At 35.8% G+C, this 19,128-nt stretch overlaps 2 protein-coding genes across 6 annotated transcripts in view; both read right to left on the bottom strand.

Moving 5' to 3' along the window:
- LOC129902399 (uncharacterized) lies at positions 1-9,360 on the bottom strand. Of its 2 annotated transcripts, XM_055977624.1 has the most exons (6): positions 9,193-9,360; positions 3,207-3,318; positions 2,879-3,036; positions 2,355-2,406; positions 1,802-1,868; positions 1-350 (listed from the first exon to the last, which is right to left on the bottom strand). In XM_055977624.1, the coding sequence occupies exons 3-6, from the start codon at positions 3,032-3,034 to the stop codon at positions 260-262; spliced, it is 366 nt and encodes a 121-aa protein (XP_055833599.1). In that variant the 5' UTR covers positions 3,035-3,036; positions 3,207-3,318; positions 9,193-9,360; the 3' UTR covers positions 1-259. The 2 variants fall into 2 exon arrangements, with proteins under 2 accessions (XP_055833599.1, XP_055833598.1); XM_055977623.1 differs by lacking the exon at positions 3,207-3,318 and having other exon boundaries at positions 9,193-9,358.
- Positions 9,361-10,342: 982 nt separating this feature from the next.
- LOC129902475 (protein translocase subunit SECA2, chloroplastic) overlaps positions 10,343-19,128 on the bottom strand; it is a 32,063-nt gene continuing 23,277 nt past the window's right edge. Inside the window, exons 22-34 of one of the 4 annotated variants that reach the window (XM_055977727.1) lie at positions 16,855-16,910; positions 15,892-16,009; positions 15,621-15,701; positions 15,353-15,432; positions 13,237-13,291; positions 13,065-13,134; positions 12,796-12,985; positions 12,586-12,709; positions 11,936-12,010; positions 11,644-11,849; positions 11,327-11,460; positions 10,912-11,220; positions 10,344-10,779 (exon numbers count right to left, since the gene is read on the bottom strand). In XM_055977727.1, coding sequence (XP_055833702.1) covers positions 11,688-11,849; positions 11,936-12,010; positions 12,586-12,709; positions 12,796-12,985; positions 13,065-13,134; positions 13,237-13,291; positions 15,353-15,432; positions 15,621-15,701; positions 15,892-16,009; positions 16,855-16,910 — 1,011 coding nt within the window. In that variant the 3' untranslated portion in view covers positions 10,344-10,779; positions 10,912-11,220; positions 11,327-11,460; positions 11,644-11,687. Of the gene's footprint in view, positions 11,221-11,326; positions 11,461-11,643; positions 11,850-11,935; positions 12,011-12,585; positions 12,710-12,795; positions 12,986-13,064; positions 13,135-13,236; positions 13,292-15,352; positions 15,433-15,620; positions 15,702-15,891; positions 16,010-16,854; positions 16,911-19,128 lie in introns of all 4 variants that reach the window. The other 3 variants (XM_055977729.1, XM_055977728.1, XM_055977726.1) reach the window with 3 other exon arrangements.

Here is a 19,128-nt window from a genome sequence, read left to right as displayed (position 1 = left end):
AGGAATACTTTAGGGAATTTCCACAATAAAACTATCATGTAACTTTTAAGTTGCTCAAGAAATCTATCAAAATATTCAAGTCAAATAAACCTAAAAATGACCAAGAATGTAGTTGATATAAACTTGCTCATGATTTCGTTTAAAATATCATTCTGCAAGTTCTGGTAAAATTTGCCTCACCTCTCATATAATTACTACGAAAAGTACAAAGGTAAGCAAAAGACTCCAACCATCCCGGCCTTGGAGGCCAAAGAGTACATTAGTGCCTTTTGCCTCTAGATTCACTTCTAGAAACCATCACTCCTGAGAGCTTGTTTAGCTCATACAGCAATGCGGCCGAGAACAAGAAGCTGCATTACAATCCAAGAACGCCCAATCAGATTTATAAACATTATACTACCCCACACCCACCTGTACAGTAGACAAGTTCTTGCATGACCGTGTTTAAACAAACTAATAAAATAATTTACAGGAAGAATCAAGGTAAAAATTCTCCAACCTTACCGCTTATTTAATATGAGCTTTCTCTAGTTTGGTAGGAAAAGGGCACAAGTATTAACAAAACATATGAGGTTGCAGAGTCTAAATAACTAGTTGTGCACGTGGGGTTTGATGAGTATGAAAAGTTTCACTACCCACTTATTACCCATATATTATGGTGCAGTGCCACTTGATTCATTGGCCGGACATTTGTTCAGAAAGGAAGTCAAGCTTGAGTCTGCTCATTAACCATAATATAAGCCTGATTTTTATTTTTTGGATAACCTGCTGGTGGGAACAGTAATCCAACACATAAAAGGAGAAAAGAGGTGGAGATGATAGATGAGCAACAAAACAGCAATGCTGTGAAATCAGCAGCTGCAAGTGAGGAATAGTTTGGCAAGACTTGCTTCAATATGGCAAGGGATTACAACAAAAACAACATACCCAGCGAAATCCCACAAAGTGGAGTTTGGGGAGGGTAGAGTGTATGCAGACCTTACCACTGCCTCATGGAGGTAGAGAGGTTGTTTCCGAAAAACCCTCGACTCAAGTGCATCGAACTCAAGTAAAAGAAGAAGATGACATGAAAGGAAGCTATCTACATAGAAGATACAGTGCATGCTGCTTGGAGACAGGTTAGTTCTACTTAATAGTGTTTTGGATTCCTTGCCTACATATATGACGCAAGTGTTCTTTATTCCTTCAAAAGCAGTCAACATAGAAAGATTAAGAAGAAACTTCCCTTGGGAAGGTAATCCGGAAAAGAAGTCTTACCATTTGGTCAACTGGGAAACAGTCAAATTGAGTATAAATCTTGGTGGTTTCGGAGTAGGAAATCTGAAGTCACGTAATAACACAGGTAAATGATTGTGGAGATGCCCAAAGGAACCAGCGACGATGTGGAGAAGGGGTTCAATATAAATATGGGAAACAAAGTTTTTGCCTTTTTCATCAGGTGCTTAATGTAGCTGAGTTTAGGTGTGTCTAATAGACACTGTTTAAGCAAAGTTAGGGGTTTATTAGGTCATGAACTGAGTTAAGCTGTCGAAATGAAATATCCTGACAAGTTTAGGTGTCTGTCTATGTATTCAAACAATGAAAGCATAAACATTTCCAACTTCAACAAACTTTTGGTTTAAACCCAAGATTAAATGTCGCTAAGTAATTTTCTGTAAATTTTTTTGGAGAAGGCAACATTCTAAGCAATTTTGTGTTCTTTTTAGCTCATTTAACTCATTCAAGAAATTTCCCACAAGAAAAGACATCTGCAATAAACATAAGTTCACAATAATAGTAACTAGATAGTATAGTTCATTACCATGTCGTGATGCTAACTCGATGAACAGTGCTTGCAGCAATAAGAGCTACTACCTCAGCAAGTATAACTGCAGTGTAACAGACCAATAGAATAGATTAAAATTAATTGACCCACACAGCTGCTGTATCTCTTTACTAATACAAGATATGTGGTCTACACAACTTAAAATTGATCACACCTAGATTTGTACCTAGCCTAAAGCAATTTGAACCTTCTTTGCCATTAAAGTAGAATCTTCCCCTATGTCAAGGAGATTCAACAGTTTATATATAACAAAAAAATATTATTTTTACCTTATTTATGCATTATAATTTTCGGGCAAAGGGAATTCAATTGAACCCCTCGCCACAAGCTAGCTCCGCCAATGTATACATATGGGATTGAATATTAAGAAAAAAATGTTAGGTGAAAATATACTATTACTTCAATGCTACATCTAAAAAGACAAAATCCCTTTGCTTATTTCTACTTTAAATACATTAGAAAGTTATTTAGATCTTCAAAAGAATTGATTGAAATATGAAAATGGAAAGTTAAAAAATAATGCACTCACCAGCACCCCATCCAGTCCTTACACCACATGTTTCTTGATAGTTTCCGATGAACTGCAACAGTATCACCAAGTCAAGCGCAATACAATACTAGCCTGGTATGTAATGTGCTAGCAAAGCAACACTTTTTAATTCAAGTGTGCTAGCAAAGCACCATGTGATACTTCACTTTATGCAGCCATAAAATGCATGGAAGTCATGAAACTGTGTAAAGAATGGTGAAAACAACAGTGGATCTGGCAACAAAATGATAAAATAGGAAAACAGGGAAGTGAATTAATCTCAAAGGAAAAAAGATTTCTGCCACAAGATGTCAGGGAGAAAAAAGTTAGTAAGCTGCACATATATTTGCAGATGAATAGAAAAATTTCTACAGCATAAATCTGAATTAGTACAGCTTTATTGTATAGGAACACAGGCACTGTAAGTTTTAACAGCATTAATAGACTGGTAAAACTTAGAAGTACCTGCACTTTTGAGATCTTAGAGCACAACACTTAATACCACAAAAGGTAATTTTTCTCACCGTTAACAACAAAATGAATATGAGAGAACTAGTGAATCCACCAAGGATGGTATACAATTCTGAAGATGCTAACTTTCCTCTATACACTTCCTGCAGAGAGAGTGTCGCGATGAATAGAAGAAGTGAATATAGCATCGAATTCCCAGATCCAGCCATGACTTCAGGTGCGCAGACACACAAAAAAATAATAATCAGACTGACAGATTGTTTTAATGAAACACATCAAAAGAAAAGAAAGAGGTAAGGCAGCAGCCTAGCAGGAATTCATAAATAAGCTCCAATTCATTATGAACTTTCAATGTATAATCAAGAAAGGCTGGGTTCTCACTCTAAGACAGGGTCAGTAACTTGAAAAAATGATAGACATCTAGCGCATTCACTTGTTTATTCTTTCTGATAGGCCAACTCAAAGAGGGACATCATGTGAGCTAGAAGGCAACCTTAAAGAAAAGGATTAAATAGCATGATTCATTACCTTTAACGATTAATAAATTTAAAGGACAACAATATATGCCAATTGTTATTAAGAAACTAGCTTTTATAGAATTAGTTACGAAGGAAACTCAACACAGCAGATGAACTGGGACTAGGTTATAATCTCCACCCATAAGCAATGTAGGTTGAAGTGCATATAAGCACGAAAGAAATTGAGTCTGAGTGATGTATTTGAATGTCAGTAATTGAATATCTTTATACTTTTAATTGCAAAAATACTCAAGAAAAAACACTTCAAGTGAATAAGCTATCTTTTTTGTCTTTTTTTTTCTTTGTTGGTGTTTATTCCCATAGTTATAGGAAGCCATTCATACATGAGTTGAAAAGTTGTATACTTTAAATTGGAAAAAAAAAGAAGAGAAAAAACGTTCTATATTTTTTGTCTTTTCTTTTTTCTCTGTCAGTGTTTCTTCTCATAGTTATAGGAAGCCATTCAAACATTTGAGTTACCTTCATTCTGTGACAAGGTAAATAATTATATCACTATAGAGTCTATACAAATAGGAAATCTTATGAGTGCACCAAAAGACAATCAAAGACAAAAGGCTATTCTTCAGATATACAAATTCATTTTCAATTCCCTCAGCTGCTCTCCTATTTCTCTCCCTTCATATGATCCACATAAGAGCTGCCGGTGCAACCACCCACGGCCTTTCTGTTCTTATCCTACTTGTCCCAACCCAGATGTGCAACACATCTCTGACAGTATCTGGCATCACCCACTGTGTTGCAGAACAGTTTACGACCATCCTCCACAGAGACACCACCTTACAACACACCAAAAGACGATCAACTTCTTCACTCGAGCATTTACACATATCACACCGGATAACAAAAGCTATATTAGTTTTAGAAATGCTCCTCTCGCTGCCAGCAAACAAAAAAGAACATTTTCTTGGGCGCCCTTGGAATCCAAACCACTGATGGTGGAAAATGTGTCTCCTATCTCACCAATTTCTCTAAGAGAGGAGACACGTTTTCCACATTTAGGGGTTATTCCATATTTCCATCTAAAGCTTTGCATCTTAATGTCTACCTTTTCGTGTACTCTATTTAATTCATGGTATGTGAGTTCTAGTTTCACTAGTTACAATACTATACAATTTTATTTTTTTTAATCAAGTAAAAGACTTCATTGATAATAACAAGGCTAGCTTGTCCATATACAAGAGGTATACCAAAAAAGGAGAAAACCTACAAAATATGATTCTCTCCAAAAGACACCCAATCCTCTATACAAACAGGAACTACATGGGTGCACCAAAAGAAAATAAGGGATCAGAAACTACTCAATTGAGCAAATCTCATCCCTAACCCTTCAAAAGCTCTCATATTTCTTTTCCAAATGACCCACATTAGAACAAGAGGAGTAATATTCAACGCCTTGTGCCTTCTTCTAGCTCCGCTCCTCCAATTGAACATCAACTCCTTCACAGATCTTGGCATTACCCAAGAAATGCCAAACCATCTGAAGAAATCCCCCATAACCTCGTGGTTAATTTGCAATGTAACAGAATATGAACCACATCCTCACCCACCTCCTTGCAAAGGAAATACCAGCTCAAGGAGACAACCTTTCGTTTTCTAAGATTCTCCGTTGTCAAGATCACTTTTCTATTAGATAACCACGTGAAGGAACAAACTTTTCTCAGCACCTTAGGCATCCAGACCGAAACATATGGGAATCTCTCATCCACGCTACCTGGAAGCTTCCCATAAAAGGACTTAACAGAGAACACTTTGTTATTCCCAACTCCCAACTCAAAGTATCAGATTTGTTGATACCTCACGTTGCTTTTGAAGTAAAACTAGCCCTCTCTGAAGCTCGGTCACCTCCCAATCTTGGAAATTCCTTCTGAACCTCAAATCCCAAAATGTCCCATCCCCTTGTGTCCCCCTAACTTGTTGAACAAACAACTCCTTTGACAAGAAACCTTATACAAACTTGGGAATTCATCCTTAAGCACCACACCCGAAAGGCATAGTTATCCTATTTCTTATCCATCCTCTTCCATTTCTCCATATTAATCCGTTATCACCCCTCTCCATAAAGCTTCTCCGTTGACCCTAAATCTCCAAAACATTATGCAAAAGTGCTTTATTAAAAACCTTTGAATCCTTAAACCTAAAACCTCCCCACCATTTAGGAGATGTCATAGTATCCCGTCGAACTAAGTGAAACTTATTTGCCCCATCCGCCACATCCCAATTAAAATTTCTTCGCAACCTTTCCAACTTCCCTACAACAAAAGTGGGAGGAAGAACCCCTACCCTGCGTTGCAAAACTTGAGCAAGCAAATCAATGCTATCCACAACGTCAATAGGTATGCTCTCTCATTTTCTAAGGTTAATTTTAAGCCTTGACACCACCTAGAACCAAGTTAGCACTTGTCTAAGTAATCCAACTAGAGCCTATCTGCATCACAAAACACAAAAGTATCATCTGCAAATAAGAGATGTGTAACTAACATGGAACCAATACCACTAACCACAGCCTTGAAGCCCATGATATGTCCACCTAAAATCGTTTTGTCCATCATCTTGTTTAATGCTTCCATCACCAAGATAAAAAACATAGGTGATAAATGATCTCCTTGCCTCAAACCCCTCAAACTACCAAAGAAATCACACGGATTGCCGTTCACCAACACTGCATATCTCACGAAGAGATGCAAAAAACTAACCCACATCCTCCATTTCTTCCCAAATCCCATCCTTAAAAAAATGAAATCCAGAAATTTCCAATTTACATGGTCATAAGCCTTCTCCCGATCTAACTTGCACAAAACACCTTGCACACCCCGTTTCTTCCTTGACTCTACCACTTCATTAGCAACCAAAGTTTCATCAAGAATTTGTCTTCCTTTCACAAAAGCATTTTGCGAAGAAAAGAGGCTCATCCAGAACTTTCTTAAGTCTATTAGAAAGTACCTCAAATAATCTTATAAATGCTTCCCTCTAGACTAATAGATCTGTAATCCCCAATGCTAGTAGCCCCAACCTTCTTAGGAATGATGACAATGAAAGAAGCATTTAAGTTTCTCTCAAATTCACCCCTCTTGGAACTCATCAATAATACTCAAAACATCAAGTTTGACCATACTCCAACAATGCTTAAAGAAAGCTAGAGTGAATCCTTCTTGCCCTAGAGACTTGGCACCCGCACAACTCTCTGCCCCCACACGCACTCCCTTCTCCTCCCCAATAGCCTTCTCTAGCCACTCACTATTATCCCCTACAAAGAAGAGGTCTTCAAATTTGTTCAAGATAGCTTTTGTGTGAACAGGAGGGTGAACACAATGAACACTTATTTTTACACAGGACAACTATAAATTTGTGGCACATGTTCTTTTGTATTTTTGGAATAACTTGGATAATACCTAGTTCTACTCTGGCACTGTTGAACAATTGGTTGAGTATTGAGAATAGAGGTGGGGAGGAGGACTAGTGGAAGATCATTCCTGCTTGCATTTGGTGGATAGTGTGGAAAGAAGGAATGGTAGACATTTTGAAGGCACTAGCAATTCTATCGAGAAAATTAGGATGAATTGTCTTAGCCTGTTCTTTTTTTGGTGTAAACAAAATATGTGGGCCGAAGTAGGAGAGTTAGTATATTGAATTGGCAATGTATAATTGTATAAGGTTCTGGGCAAGGGTTTAAGCACTTTTCGATGCTTGTAAGGTTTCCAACTTAGCACCTTTTTCTAGGGTGGCTAAGTTTTTATTGAATAGAATTGTTACTTGTATCAAAAAAAATTCACACCTCTCAGATTTGGCCTCCACTTTGCTTCCTCTTTGAACAATCGTTCATAGAACTAAACAATTGCTTCCTCTACTTCCTCATCCCCCTCAAAATGTCTCCCCCAACCTCCACAGACTCTATCAAATTTCTCCTCCTATTCACAACTGCTACCCTGTGAAAGAAGTTTGTGTTAGAATCCTCCTCTTCGACTCTTCCAACCATAATGCCCTCGATTTTTGCCTTCAACTAGTCTCTTGAGCCAAAGCCAAAAAAGGTCGTTCACCTTTAATACTTATTTCTTCTCTTTTTCCCTCTCATCTAACTCCCTTCCCACCTCTAAGCTTTCCAACTCCCCCACTTCAATCATAATCTCCCTCATTTTCACATCTATCCTCCCAAACACTTCCTCATGTATACCCTAGTGTCTTTCTTAAGCAACTTTAACTTTTTAGTAAGTCTGAAAGATGGTCTCCCCTCCACGACATGGTTCAAGATGATTTCTTCCCATCAACGTAAACCTTGTAGGAAAAAGTTATCTAATACTTAAGTTGGTGAAAAAGAGCAAGTACTATGTGGAATAGTCAAGGTGTAGGCAAACTGGTCAGCACACCACCATCATAAAATTAAAAAAAACCTCCCTTAGTCCATATTAAGTGGTGCTTTTACCTTTTCATTTTGGTCCAAAATAAATTGTGTTGCACATATTCAAAAAGGTGTTAATTAAAAAAAATTAATGTTTACCCTTATTTAGATAAGTGAAACTTTACGAGTAACGGATAAGGCAAAGGTTTATTAACTAAGTACCAAGAAGGTACCAAAACCAAAAGTTACAAAAAACTAATGGGAATATCCATACAGTCAATAACAACATCTCTGTAGCAACTCCAAAAACTCCATATATCGATCTATATTATCAATGACACTACTTTTACACCAAAAAAATATATATTATGTAAACACTTATTTTTAACTCTAGAAATATGGTCGTTTTTGCCCATCAAAACAAGCTTTATTTCTTTCTAGATAGTCCAGAATATGAGTAACTAAGAAATATGTTAAATAAGTATTATTTAATTTAGGGTAAGTTAGTAAAAACACTTCTTACTTCTAGGAGAGTAGATTTTTTAGGGGGTGTGCCCGAGTTAAAAACACCATTATCGGAGGGAGTATATTTAAGCAACCCTGTCAACTATCATTGATTGTGAATAATTATGATTAAGGAAACTATTATTTTAAAAAAAGCAGTTGGGAGCATTTGAGTAGTTTCTAACAAATTGAAGAACCATTTGCTCACAATTTTTTTAAAATAATGATGGGTCTGGGCTAAAGGGCAAGCGCCTTAGCAAATCCACGTCACTCAAACTCTTAACTTAGGTCAGCCCTTGGAGCAAGCATCCCCTCACAATTCTACTTAATTTCTTTTTAGTTGGTACAATTCCACTTAATTCTAAATAGCAAAGTACAAAAATTTTCTAACATTGGCAAACGCAAGAGCTGAAGAGCATAGAAAAGTGACAAGATTTTGTTGCACTTTCAGCTTTAGTGAAGAAAGTGCCACCTAGCTTCAGGGCTAAGGTGAGCAAAACTGATTTGTTCATATTACAGATACCCATATCATTTGCCACCAACTCTTCAGTAACAACACCATGTTAAAACCAGTTTTATGATACTACCCCTCTCAGTCAGCCCTACTAATATTTCAGCAAAATGCCTTAAGACTCTATCATTGATATGGATACTTACTCTCAAAAAAATTGTTTGTAGGAGTCAAAAACGCCCATTTTCTTGAACTTGTTCACTGAATTAAGGCATTTTAAAGCACAAAATTTCTCCATGTTAGAGCTACCCATCAAACTGTTCCAAAAGAGCAAGCAGCTTCTTGAAACTAACCCTTTTGATCCAATTCAGTGTTTACCCCAAAGAGATCAAGAACAATTACAAAGAGAAGTAAATTTACAATAAACAAAACCCCATTTGACGGATCTAAAAAGCAAATCTTCAATTTTTCCCTTTTCTTTGGTACCCGTGTAGAACATAATACAACTATGGAATGATAATAAAGGATTTGAGAACTCACCAGACGAAGAAGAGCACACAGATAGTTGGATCCAGATCCGAAGCAGCACACACAGGCAAGTGCGGGGGACTCGGGTGATAAAAGGAATCAAAGAACAAAGTAACTAAACGGCGTCGTTTAATTACTTGGCGGCAGCTACAGAACGTCCCAAAACTCACGTGTGGAGTTTAGTTCTGTGTCTAAATATTTTTAACACTCAATGTTTGAAGCTCGTCTAACCGTTCTTACATAAATTATGTGTTAAGTGACTTAGTCAGATCCGTGATCCCTATAGTTTTTCTTTTATCGAGAGTAACTCAAATAACAAGTCGTATTATTATTTATTTACTATTTGAGAACATCATGAGGGTGAATGTCACTTAACATTTCTTTTTAAAATACATAGCCAAATTTTATATCTTCACTTGTCATTGACCTTTACATTTTTGTTTTATATCTCAACGTTATCATATTTATTTATTTATTCTGAAAGTATTTTTTTTTTATTTATGAAGGAGTGATGTTTAATTATAACATTAATAATTTATTGATTTTCTTTATAGAGGTAACTATCATAGTATGATAGTGATATATTTTAAAAAATTATAATTATTTTATTGTTAGAAAGTTAAGATGTTATTGTTGATTTTAATAGCTTTTATACCATTACATTATTTTTACTTGTAAAATAAAATTAGAAGTTTTATTTCATATGACTTCCTTTAATGATGTTTTAATCTTTTCAAAAATTATAATGTATTTGTTTTTCTATAATTTTTGTATTCTTATACTAGTTTACTATATTATAAATTAATTACGCCTTGCCCAATACTAATAAAAAGCCCCGTCGGCCGTCTCTTCTCGCCTTTTTAAAACACTGATTTGTAATACCACAAATGTCAAATATTATCCCATGCTAAATTTGAAAGGCTAAAAGTGTCTTTTGAATAACCAAGCTTTTGATTATTAGTTTTTTTAAAAAATAAGTGTTTTTGAGTAAGTTATTTTCAACTTTCAAACAATTTGAAAGAAGATAGCTTCTACATAAAATATGCGTGGTTTTAAAAATACTTTTTTAGAACAAGAATACCCATAGCCTCTTAATTTGACAAACAATACAGCAACAGCAGAACCCAATTTAAGATTATTTTTTTTTTCATTTTTAAATTAATTTTGTTTGTTATTTAACTGTGAAGGCATTGTTTATAACTAAAAGAATAGATTAATTGTCATATGGTACCAATCATGCCCATAAAGTTCTTTGCACAATATACACAGAAATGCTTCTGCATATAAATTGTTCCAATAATTATTTGCAGCAGGAAGGGAGAATCAGGGAGCTTGACACACTTGCATTATTCCCATGTTACAAATATTTTTTGATGGCAATGGTGTCAGGACCAGCTTAAGCACACCTCAACTATACAACCGGTTGTCTGCTACAATTCACCAGCACAGGTACCAGGTAATTTGTCCACCAAAGCTTGCTCTTCTAGGTTGCACCTACCAATGGTGCACACATTATTGTGCGGTGGATTTGAAGAGAAGATTCGTCTCAATATCATTTGTATACAACTAAACAGAGTGGTTGAGCTCAAGGATCAAATCCTGCATTTCTACACTTCAGATGAGAAGCTCGAGCAATTGAAGTATTAAGATTTATGGTTGTGAATGATAGAGAATGACACATGGTCTGATAGATATTCAGCTTCATGCCATTCAGATTTCTGCAAGCCCTACCAACAATTTGGTGGAGACCGTCTGTAATAGCTTATACCTAGTGCCTTTAACCATATTGAAAGGCTTCTCTTGATCACCCTCTGAGCTACACCAAGAGGTACCAAACACCAATCCTCATCTTGGAAAAGGAAAATCTTGCAACTACTACAGTTCTAACGAGTCCACACAGTGCGAACAAAGGTCCCTACTTTGTCTTCTTGAATCTCCTTGGTCTTTTTCCGACATACCATGTACAGGATGCTCTACATCCCATTTCTAAGCTGAGTGGTATCATGTACTTACTAAACATTGTTCAGAGGTGATTTATCCCTGTTTCAAAGGACACAGTAACTTGAGCTACTAGCCTAAAGATCTCAAACAGAACAAAGTTCATAAGGGAAAAAAAGACAAGATTCAGGTACTAAAGAAATGCTACCGTAGATAACAGAAGTTTCCAATGATATCAGGCTATGCATCCAGATCATGCCATCTATACATCTTAGGTTGAGCCGGAATAAGATGGGAAAATTTATCCCCCAGACTGGGAGATGATAATGAGAATCCAAGATCCTACAAATAAGTGATAACACACATACCATTTAGTAACAACCAACAATAAGCAACTCAGAAAACCAATTCTTGTCATCCCCATTTCCCAAAAATAATAATAGTATTAATAATAATAAGAGTGTCCCAGCCAAGCCGAGGAGCAAAGGGGGAGCAAGCATGTTAACCTACAACAAAGGAAGGTACCTGAACATAAGCAGCAACAGCACATACGAAAAAACAGCAACTTATTAAACATATAACTCTTGAGATTCCATCGGAGATGACCAATAGCACAGGAGAGACTCCACAGTAAGCCTCCTAGTTGCACTGAGCATTGAGATGAAAAATTTGCAACCATCAATCTTGTACTCCTCGAGTGGATTTCTATGCCCAAAACTCCTTACATTCACCTGTTCCGAAGACCCAGAGGGAGAATCAATATACAACTTCCAATCAAGGAAAGCATAAATTTTTAACCGAAGTGCAAACACCATACCGCTGAACTTAGTCGGTTCATGTTTATAAGATGATCCCTCCAGAAGCAATCTAATGTCTTCAGAAGTACTTCCCTCTAATCCACAGAACATAAGGCATCAATTTAGAGAATAAGATTCTTTTTGAACTAATCATATGCACAAACTACACATCCAAACCAACAACAACATCCAAACCCTGTATGATAATCTAATCCTTATAGGAAGGCAATTATTATGCTCAGAGAGAGATAAAGTGAGATCATAACCAAATAGGAAGCAAAAGGATTTCTGGTCAGTGGCATGGTCTTATTTAAATTTTAAACATTGAAAAGATTTCAAATTTCACCAGCACCAAAACTTACATTTCTTTTTCCTCTTTCTTTTTAAATTTTTGATGGTGATGACCGAGAAATCCCTGAGGGCTAGTGGTGCACGGTTCGAAACTCGGTTGTTAATGAACCCGCCCTCTACTCTTCTCGACTTGATTACCACACAAAGCTTGTGGTAGGGTTCAAAGTTTACTAGACCAAAGCCCTGAGGAATCAGGGGATTCTTTTTCTTCTTTCTTTTAACAAAAAGTACATACATTTGGATAATGACACATCTGGACAGCAAACTTGATATGATAGCATGCCAATGAGTTTACCATGGGGAATGAGCAAAATGTTACCTCTATTTCCTTCACATATACAGCATCATATCCAGATTCTTGTATGACATCTAAATAGCTGGCAATGAGGAAATCTCCCAAGTACTTCCGGAGGAAATTAACCAACTCTCTGTACTTCCCATACCTAGCACATAAGTCAGACATACTTAATCAGAAGATTGCAATAAAGAAGTTTAAATCATTGAACTCACTGATGTAGATTGGTCATACTTGGTTGACTCATCAGAGCATATAACTAGCCAGCGTCTGAAAGAAGAGGTCTTTCCACGTATACCTCTAAAAGAATTTGGAGTTGGAGGCAAATTTGGAAGGGAAAAGTTGTCAATAGATATGGACTGAAACTTCTGAAGTTGTACAAGTGAATTAAGTAATGCTTCCTCGTTAATCCCAGCAAATGAATCTACACATAATTTCCTGGTCAAACTCTATGATGCAAACTTGCAAAATTCATAACTGGTTATTCCAGAATCCACTCTTACCATTCAATATCTCGCCAGCAACATCTTTGAACTCCTCCAAGATTTTGTCCAAGCACCAATTACTTGGGTGCTGTGACATTTGGCAAAATAACATCAAGGAGAAAATAAAAGATAAGAACAATGCAATGCATCACAAAAAATCTTGTCTACTTCAGAGAAGAAGTTTAGCTACCTTTTGCGGATTAACATTCTTGAAGATAACATCATCCACCACTGCTTGCATGTATCTACATAGAATTGTAATGGTGGTGAGAAATCTTGATCCTCAAAAGTACATTGACTCCGCTGAGAAAAACTTAATCCAAAACATGTGCACTTATAAAGAAATGAATTTTCACCATGAACATTGATCTCTCATTAAAGGCCAAGTACACTGATCACAGTGGTCTAACAGAGGCAAATAGGCTAGAATATCTAATGTTTTCAACTGTTTCACCATGTACAGATACCAGAAAACACTGATCAAGAAATATAAGACTAACCCCACAGAACAGCTAGAGTGAATAAAGACAAACTTCCCGAAAATCTAAGCCTGATTTTTCAGGGGATTTTCAACCTCCAGATGCATTCTTGTCTGGTCCATAGGTGTGCAACCATGGTGAGTGAAGGTGTCAAAAGGGGTCGAGGTAGATCTAAAACCACATGGAAGGAAGTTGTCTCAAAAGACCAACAATCTCTTGGTTTCAACGTGGACGTAGCAAAAGACAGGATACAATGGAAGAATTTTTTTTATATGACAATACAAATTAGTTGGGATTTATTTTAGTCATGTTAATACATATCTCCTTTAGGTCCTAGGCTTTCTGGGAGTCTTTTAGCCTTGCTTGAGATTCTTATGCCAATAGGAAATATAGAGAACCTCAAGTACTTCTTTTTTTTTTAATCTTGTAAAATATTGGCCTATGATGAATTCAAATGCAGAACATGGTCAGAGAGGTTTCATATAAACGGCCCAACTTGCCAACTTGTTTGGAAATGAGGCATAGTAGTCATTGTTATTTCAAGCTAATGAAAGTAGATGCATCAATTTTCACAAAAATAATGTTTCAAGATACTGGGCAGTTCACCTCAAAACAGCATTGCACATTTGGATAGTATACTGCATGCACCAAGTTAAATATGGCATAAGGGTCAAAAATGATTAAGAGACCTTGATCATTTCATTTTATGGCGTGGCTTTTCACTTCATAAAACAATTATAACTAAATTAATCTTGGATACCAACTCTGAAAGCACAACTAATTAAATCCTAGAGCAATATCACATAGTATCATAAGATGACACGATAGTTGGCTATTTGCTCAAATTTCATGCAAATTCTGCCTCAACTCTTTATTTTTCCTTGAGATAGAAATTTTAGCAACATTTTTGTGCTGGAAGAATTGGGTCCATGAATCTAATATCCCATACTAAACTTTAGGATCAGCAAATTGCCAAGGCCCCAAAAGAGATATGGCTAAGGAAGTCGGGCTTCAAATCTATAAAAGAAAAAGAGGTTGCCAAGTAGCCTTGTTCCATACCTTCATTAAGGGGTATAGGTCATTGTGTAATGCAGGTCTCTCTTATCAGCATCCAAACAGGTCCTTATTTTATTCCACTCCAAAAACTTATAAGACAAGGGATATCTTCACAACATCAGCTAGACTTATGCTGGTTGTCTTGACAAAAAAGGTCTCATCATATCCATCAGGTTATTTGCTTATCAGCATTTTGCAGAAGTATACTCCCTATGTCACAGTTTGTAGACTTGGTCAAAGTTATTATTTTGAATTTTGTAAGGTCTTCTAATAAAATGACTTAAAAATATACATCAAGAGTATTACTCCCTCCCCTCTAATTTGATAGACCTAGGATCCAAGAAGAAAATCAACGCAAGAGTTTAAATTCTCAACAATGAGAAAACATGTGAGGCCATATGTTGACTTTCATAGTTTAGGAGGATAAACTAGATATGAAAGTTGTAGTGTAGAGTGGAAAATTACTCCTGTGTAACATGAAAATGTGTTAAATGATTTCTTTTGGAAAGAGGATACCATTTTAGAGCGGAGAAAAAGATGACACAAAACCTCTTTTGGATGAAGGGAATATTATCCAGGGTCTTATTATTTTCCAAATAATAGCATAATGTGTAGAGTAAAAGAATCATGACAGTTGAAAAAGAAATTGACAAATAATGGGATGGTATTCTACATATGAAAGCTCAGATACTCTCCATGAGTGCAGATAGATGAGTTAGAATCCAGAAGCGCTGGTTCCAGCATTCAAATGAAAAGAATCAAGAGGCTCACTTGAAAATGTGCTCTGAACAACTTTCAAAATCTCCAGTTAAAATTAATTGCCGAAGATCGTAAACATGCTTTCTTTGAACCTGCGAAGGAGAATAAAGCATATAATATAGCAAGAATATGGTCATGCAGAATCATCTATATAAAACTCAATCAGTAGATTAATTAGTAAAATGCACAAATTTATGAGTCAAAAATAGGGGATAATATCCTATACGAAAAACAAAGACATCAAAACAACATAAATTGTATCAGTACATGAAATAGATACCTCAAGAACTTCATCAAATTCAACTAGGCTCTTTCGTATTCCAAAAAAGTATTTCTCAGCATTGATTTGTAAACCCAAAAGCTGACAGTTGAGTAAAGTTTCAACATCATTGTTAGAAGCATGTCAGAGAACGAAAAAAGAAGGGAGACATTATCTTTGAAAAGCAGAAATAACACTGAAACCAAATACAGACAAGCCATAGTTATCCATAAAAAACACAGTATATTAAATTACAGAGATAGAAACAGAGAGAACAGAAATTATTTAGCACCTGATTAACTATTCCATGACCTTCTATTGGGATATCTTCATTATTTGTAATCCTGGATATAAGCTTCACTGCCCACTCAGTGTCAAAGTTAAATTTTTGAAACATCTCATCTTGCAAGCTGTAATAAGTAGAAGTAGCTAGAATCAGCAATGGCATCTTAAGGATAACGGGTCAGTCACAGAATGCATTATTCTTTTCATGAAAAGCAGAAATACAATATATAAATTTGTACAAGAATCTTGATATTTCACCTAAACCAAGAATATTTTCAGCAAACTGGAGGAGAGTAGAGGCAAAGAGTACAACTTAGAGCTTAAATAACAGCAGAAAAACCTAATGCACATACACCTTGTGCAATATGCAGAACTTGACCCGAACCAGGAATCAAGTATATGTGTGAAGGGGCTTTGCCTTTTTTTTTAAATCTAAATTAATAAAGAAAAGAGAACTATGTTGTCTTGTTTGTTCTTTTATATGCATTAGTGCTTATAACTTGCATAGTTGAACCACCACCAACTGTTTATTTCAGAAACATACATATAGACATGCAGTGGCAGACAGCCAGACCCATGATTTTAAGGTCATGGGTGCTTAACTAATTTTAGTCGTACTGTTTCTAATAATCACAAAAAGAAAAGGAGTAATATTTTCTTTCATCCACTTCTTTGACTAGTGCACCCATTACTATTTCTGCAGTTTGGGTGCTTAGCAACTCTATTTGCAATATTTTACTACTACCAGTATAAATTGTAAGCGCTTGGGTAAAACAGAATGGGTGCTTAAGCACCCACCATTTTGTGTGTAAGTCCGTCATTGCAGACATGTGCATGTACCGCGCACGCACACACACGTGTGTGTGTATAATTATCTTCTTAAAAATAGAACAAAGATACAGTTAAGTGCTATTTACTTCATGATCAAAGTATTGAAGAGGAACTATTAAAGTTAAATAGGGCTTCTTACCTCACCATAAATCGTGTTGATCCAGGATCACCCTGCCGGCCTGCTCTACCACGAAGCTACAAGCACAACTTATAGATCAATATACATGGTTAACAACTTAAATGTCAAAGGAAAAGCAATACGGAAAAGTTACATCATAAAAATGAATTTGAAGAACAAGCCATTATGAATTGCCTCATCCATTTACTGACATTACACTAGTTCTACAGGTATGATCGAAAAAGGCAGAATTATGTTGCCTGGCATTCTATAGTAAAAATTAGCTATTATGAAAGTTCAAGATTGTAACAGATGTCAACATGATAGAAGCCTAACAAAAAGAAGAGAGATGAAACAACCCACCCACCCAAAACCCCAAGAGAAAAACAGAACAAAATTAAATAAGAAAGTTTTCCCAACTTCAAAAGCTAAATGAATTGCAACTTGCCAGACAAGATACAAATTGTTTGATAGTGCATCCATGCACATTAAGACAACTTTAAACTCGGAAGCAACAGTACAAAATTTTAAAGTGCATATCATAGTGTAGTGGTATCACATAATTATCAATTTAGGCCAAACAGAAGATTATACACTTAAAACAAAATATATGCCCACCTTGCAATCATATCTTATCCTTCTATTTTCAACAGTTTGTGTCTTCATATTACATTTGTATCAGGTACAAAGGTTTTTTCCATATCTGTCTTGTAGAGACTCCAAAATCAACACTATGGTAAGCATCTATTTGTTGATCTAAACTCCTAGTCAAAAAAAAAAAAAAAGACAACTGATAGTCATCTAGTGTCTGTATTTTGGCTGTTGCATATATGAAGAAAACCATGTTTGAACGGAGATGTGCAAGCTCATGATTTGGCTTGCACAGAGACAAGGCTGAAGGTTAAGTGAGCAATCACCATTTTTCTTTGACACTCATCAATGAATCCATATACTAGAATTGATTTAGATCACTGCTCCGGTAGTTATTGTCTCAAAACAAACTCAATAAAGCAAAAAACAGGTATTTGATGTGTCAAAGGTGAAAAGAAATTACAGCTTCAAGTCAAACTACAAAATGAAACTTCAACTAACCTTCAAAGAAGTACACTATTAAGTAGCAAGGATGACCACAAAGAAAAGTTATTTGCAAATGAAAAACTTTACCAGTCAAATAAGAATCCTTGTCATTAAGATGAACTTCCAGTAATGATCTGTGCTGGTTTCTTTTTGGCAATGATCAAATGAGCATTTCACCTCTATAATCACAATTTGTCATGGAAATGCAACTGCTAAATTAACATTCTTTCTTGTTTCTTTGTAAGAATCTTATTCTCCTCTATTACTGATGTTTTAGACTCATTATAGACATAGGATCATAGAATCATAGATGTAGGTAGTACTTTGTAAATATGGGGGTACTACAACTCTTGTAAGATTCGGATTCTAACATATAATATATACAAAGTTACCAGTTTCAAAAAAAGAATCTTATTCTACTCTCAAAATATCATAGAACAGCAAGGTGGATCATTTATAACAGTTAGCCTTATTTATCCATACTACAAACCCACCAACAGAAAATGCAAATAGTAAATGTGACAAAGAAAACCCAATGAAGCAAGGAACACAATAGGGAGCTTTCGTTCTATAGGTAAACTACAGACGAGGCATCAAATATTAAGCACCACTGGCCTTGGTGAATGACATACTTGCCCCAAACAATTTATTGTACATGTGCTTAACCTATTTTAGATGAGAATTTGTATTTCAAAGGAATTGTTTGAACGTCAAGCATGTTATGCAGTAAAAAGATTCTCAAGAAAACTAAAAAGGACAGAGATGCATAAAGAAACTCACACATGCAAGGTTTGTGGGGAGATAAATCCCATGTGACAAAGATAACCAAACCTGCATCTTGTCTCGCATATATTTAGAAGGCAAAGAAAAGTCAAGAAGCATGTACTATTGTACTGAGTAACTCTCAGTCTCACTCTTTTTCTCTCTTCTTGATCAATCGAGGGGGGAATATGTAACTTCATCCAAAATGTACTAAAATTGCCGACACCTAAATCACAAAACGAATTAACAAGACCATGAAAGACAAAAAGCTCCTATGGAACTTGCACATAAACTAGTTAATAACAATGATCAGACTAGGCGAGTCAAGTAAAATAACTACTATACTCATAAGCATATAGAGTTTTCAACGCATTCTTTTTTTTTTCCAACATGAACAAGCACTTCAAGAGGCCAAAGGTTTACATTACTTTATATTTATACTTTCTTGATAAAAGT

The sequence above is a fragment of the Solanum dulcamara genome, chromosome 9 (genome assembly GCF_947179165.1).
Source record: "Solanum dulcamara chromosome 9, daSolDulc1.2, whole genome shotgun sequence".
Taxonomy (NCBI): domain Eukaryota; kingdom Viridiplantae; phylum Streptophyta; class Magnoliopsida; order Solanales; family Solanaceae; genus Solanum; species Solanum dulcamara.
Note: the sequence above shows the minus strand (reverse complement) of the source record. Positions and strands in the feature narration are given on the sequence as shown.

Coding starts and splice junctions, on each gene's coding strand:
- LOC129902399 (XM_055977624.1), bottom strand. CDS start 3,034: ATGGCTGGATCTGGGAATTCGATGCTATATTCACTTCTTCTATTCATC. Junction 2,407..2,878: donor TATTCATTTTGTTGTTAACG/GTGAGAAAAATT, acceptor ATACTGTTGCAG/TTCATCGGAAACTATCAAGA. Junction 1,869..2,354: donor AAGGACTGGATGGGGTGCTG/GTGAGTGCATTA, acceptor GTTACACTGCAG/TTATACTTGCTGAGGTAGTA.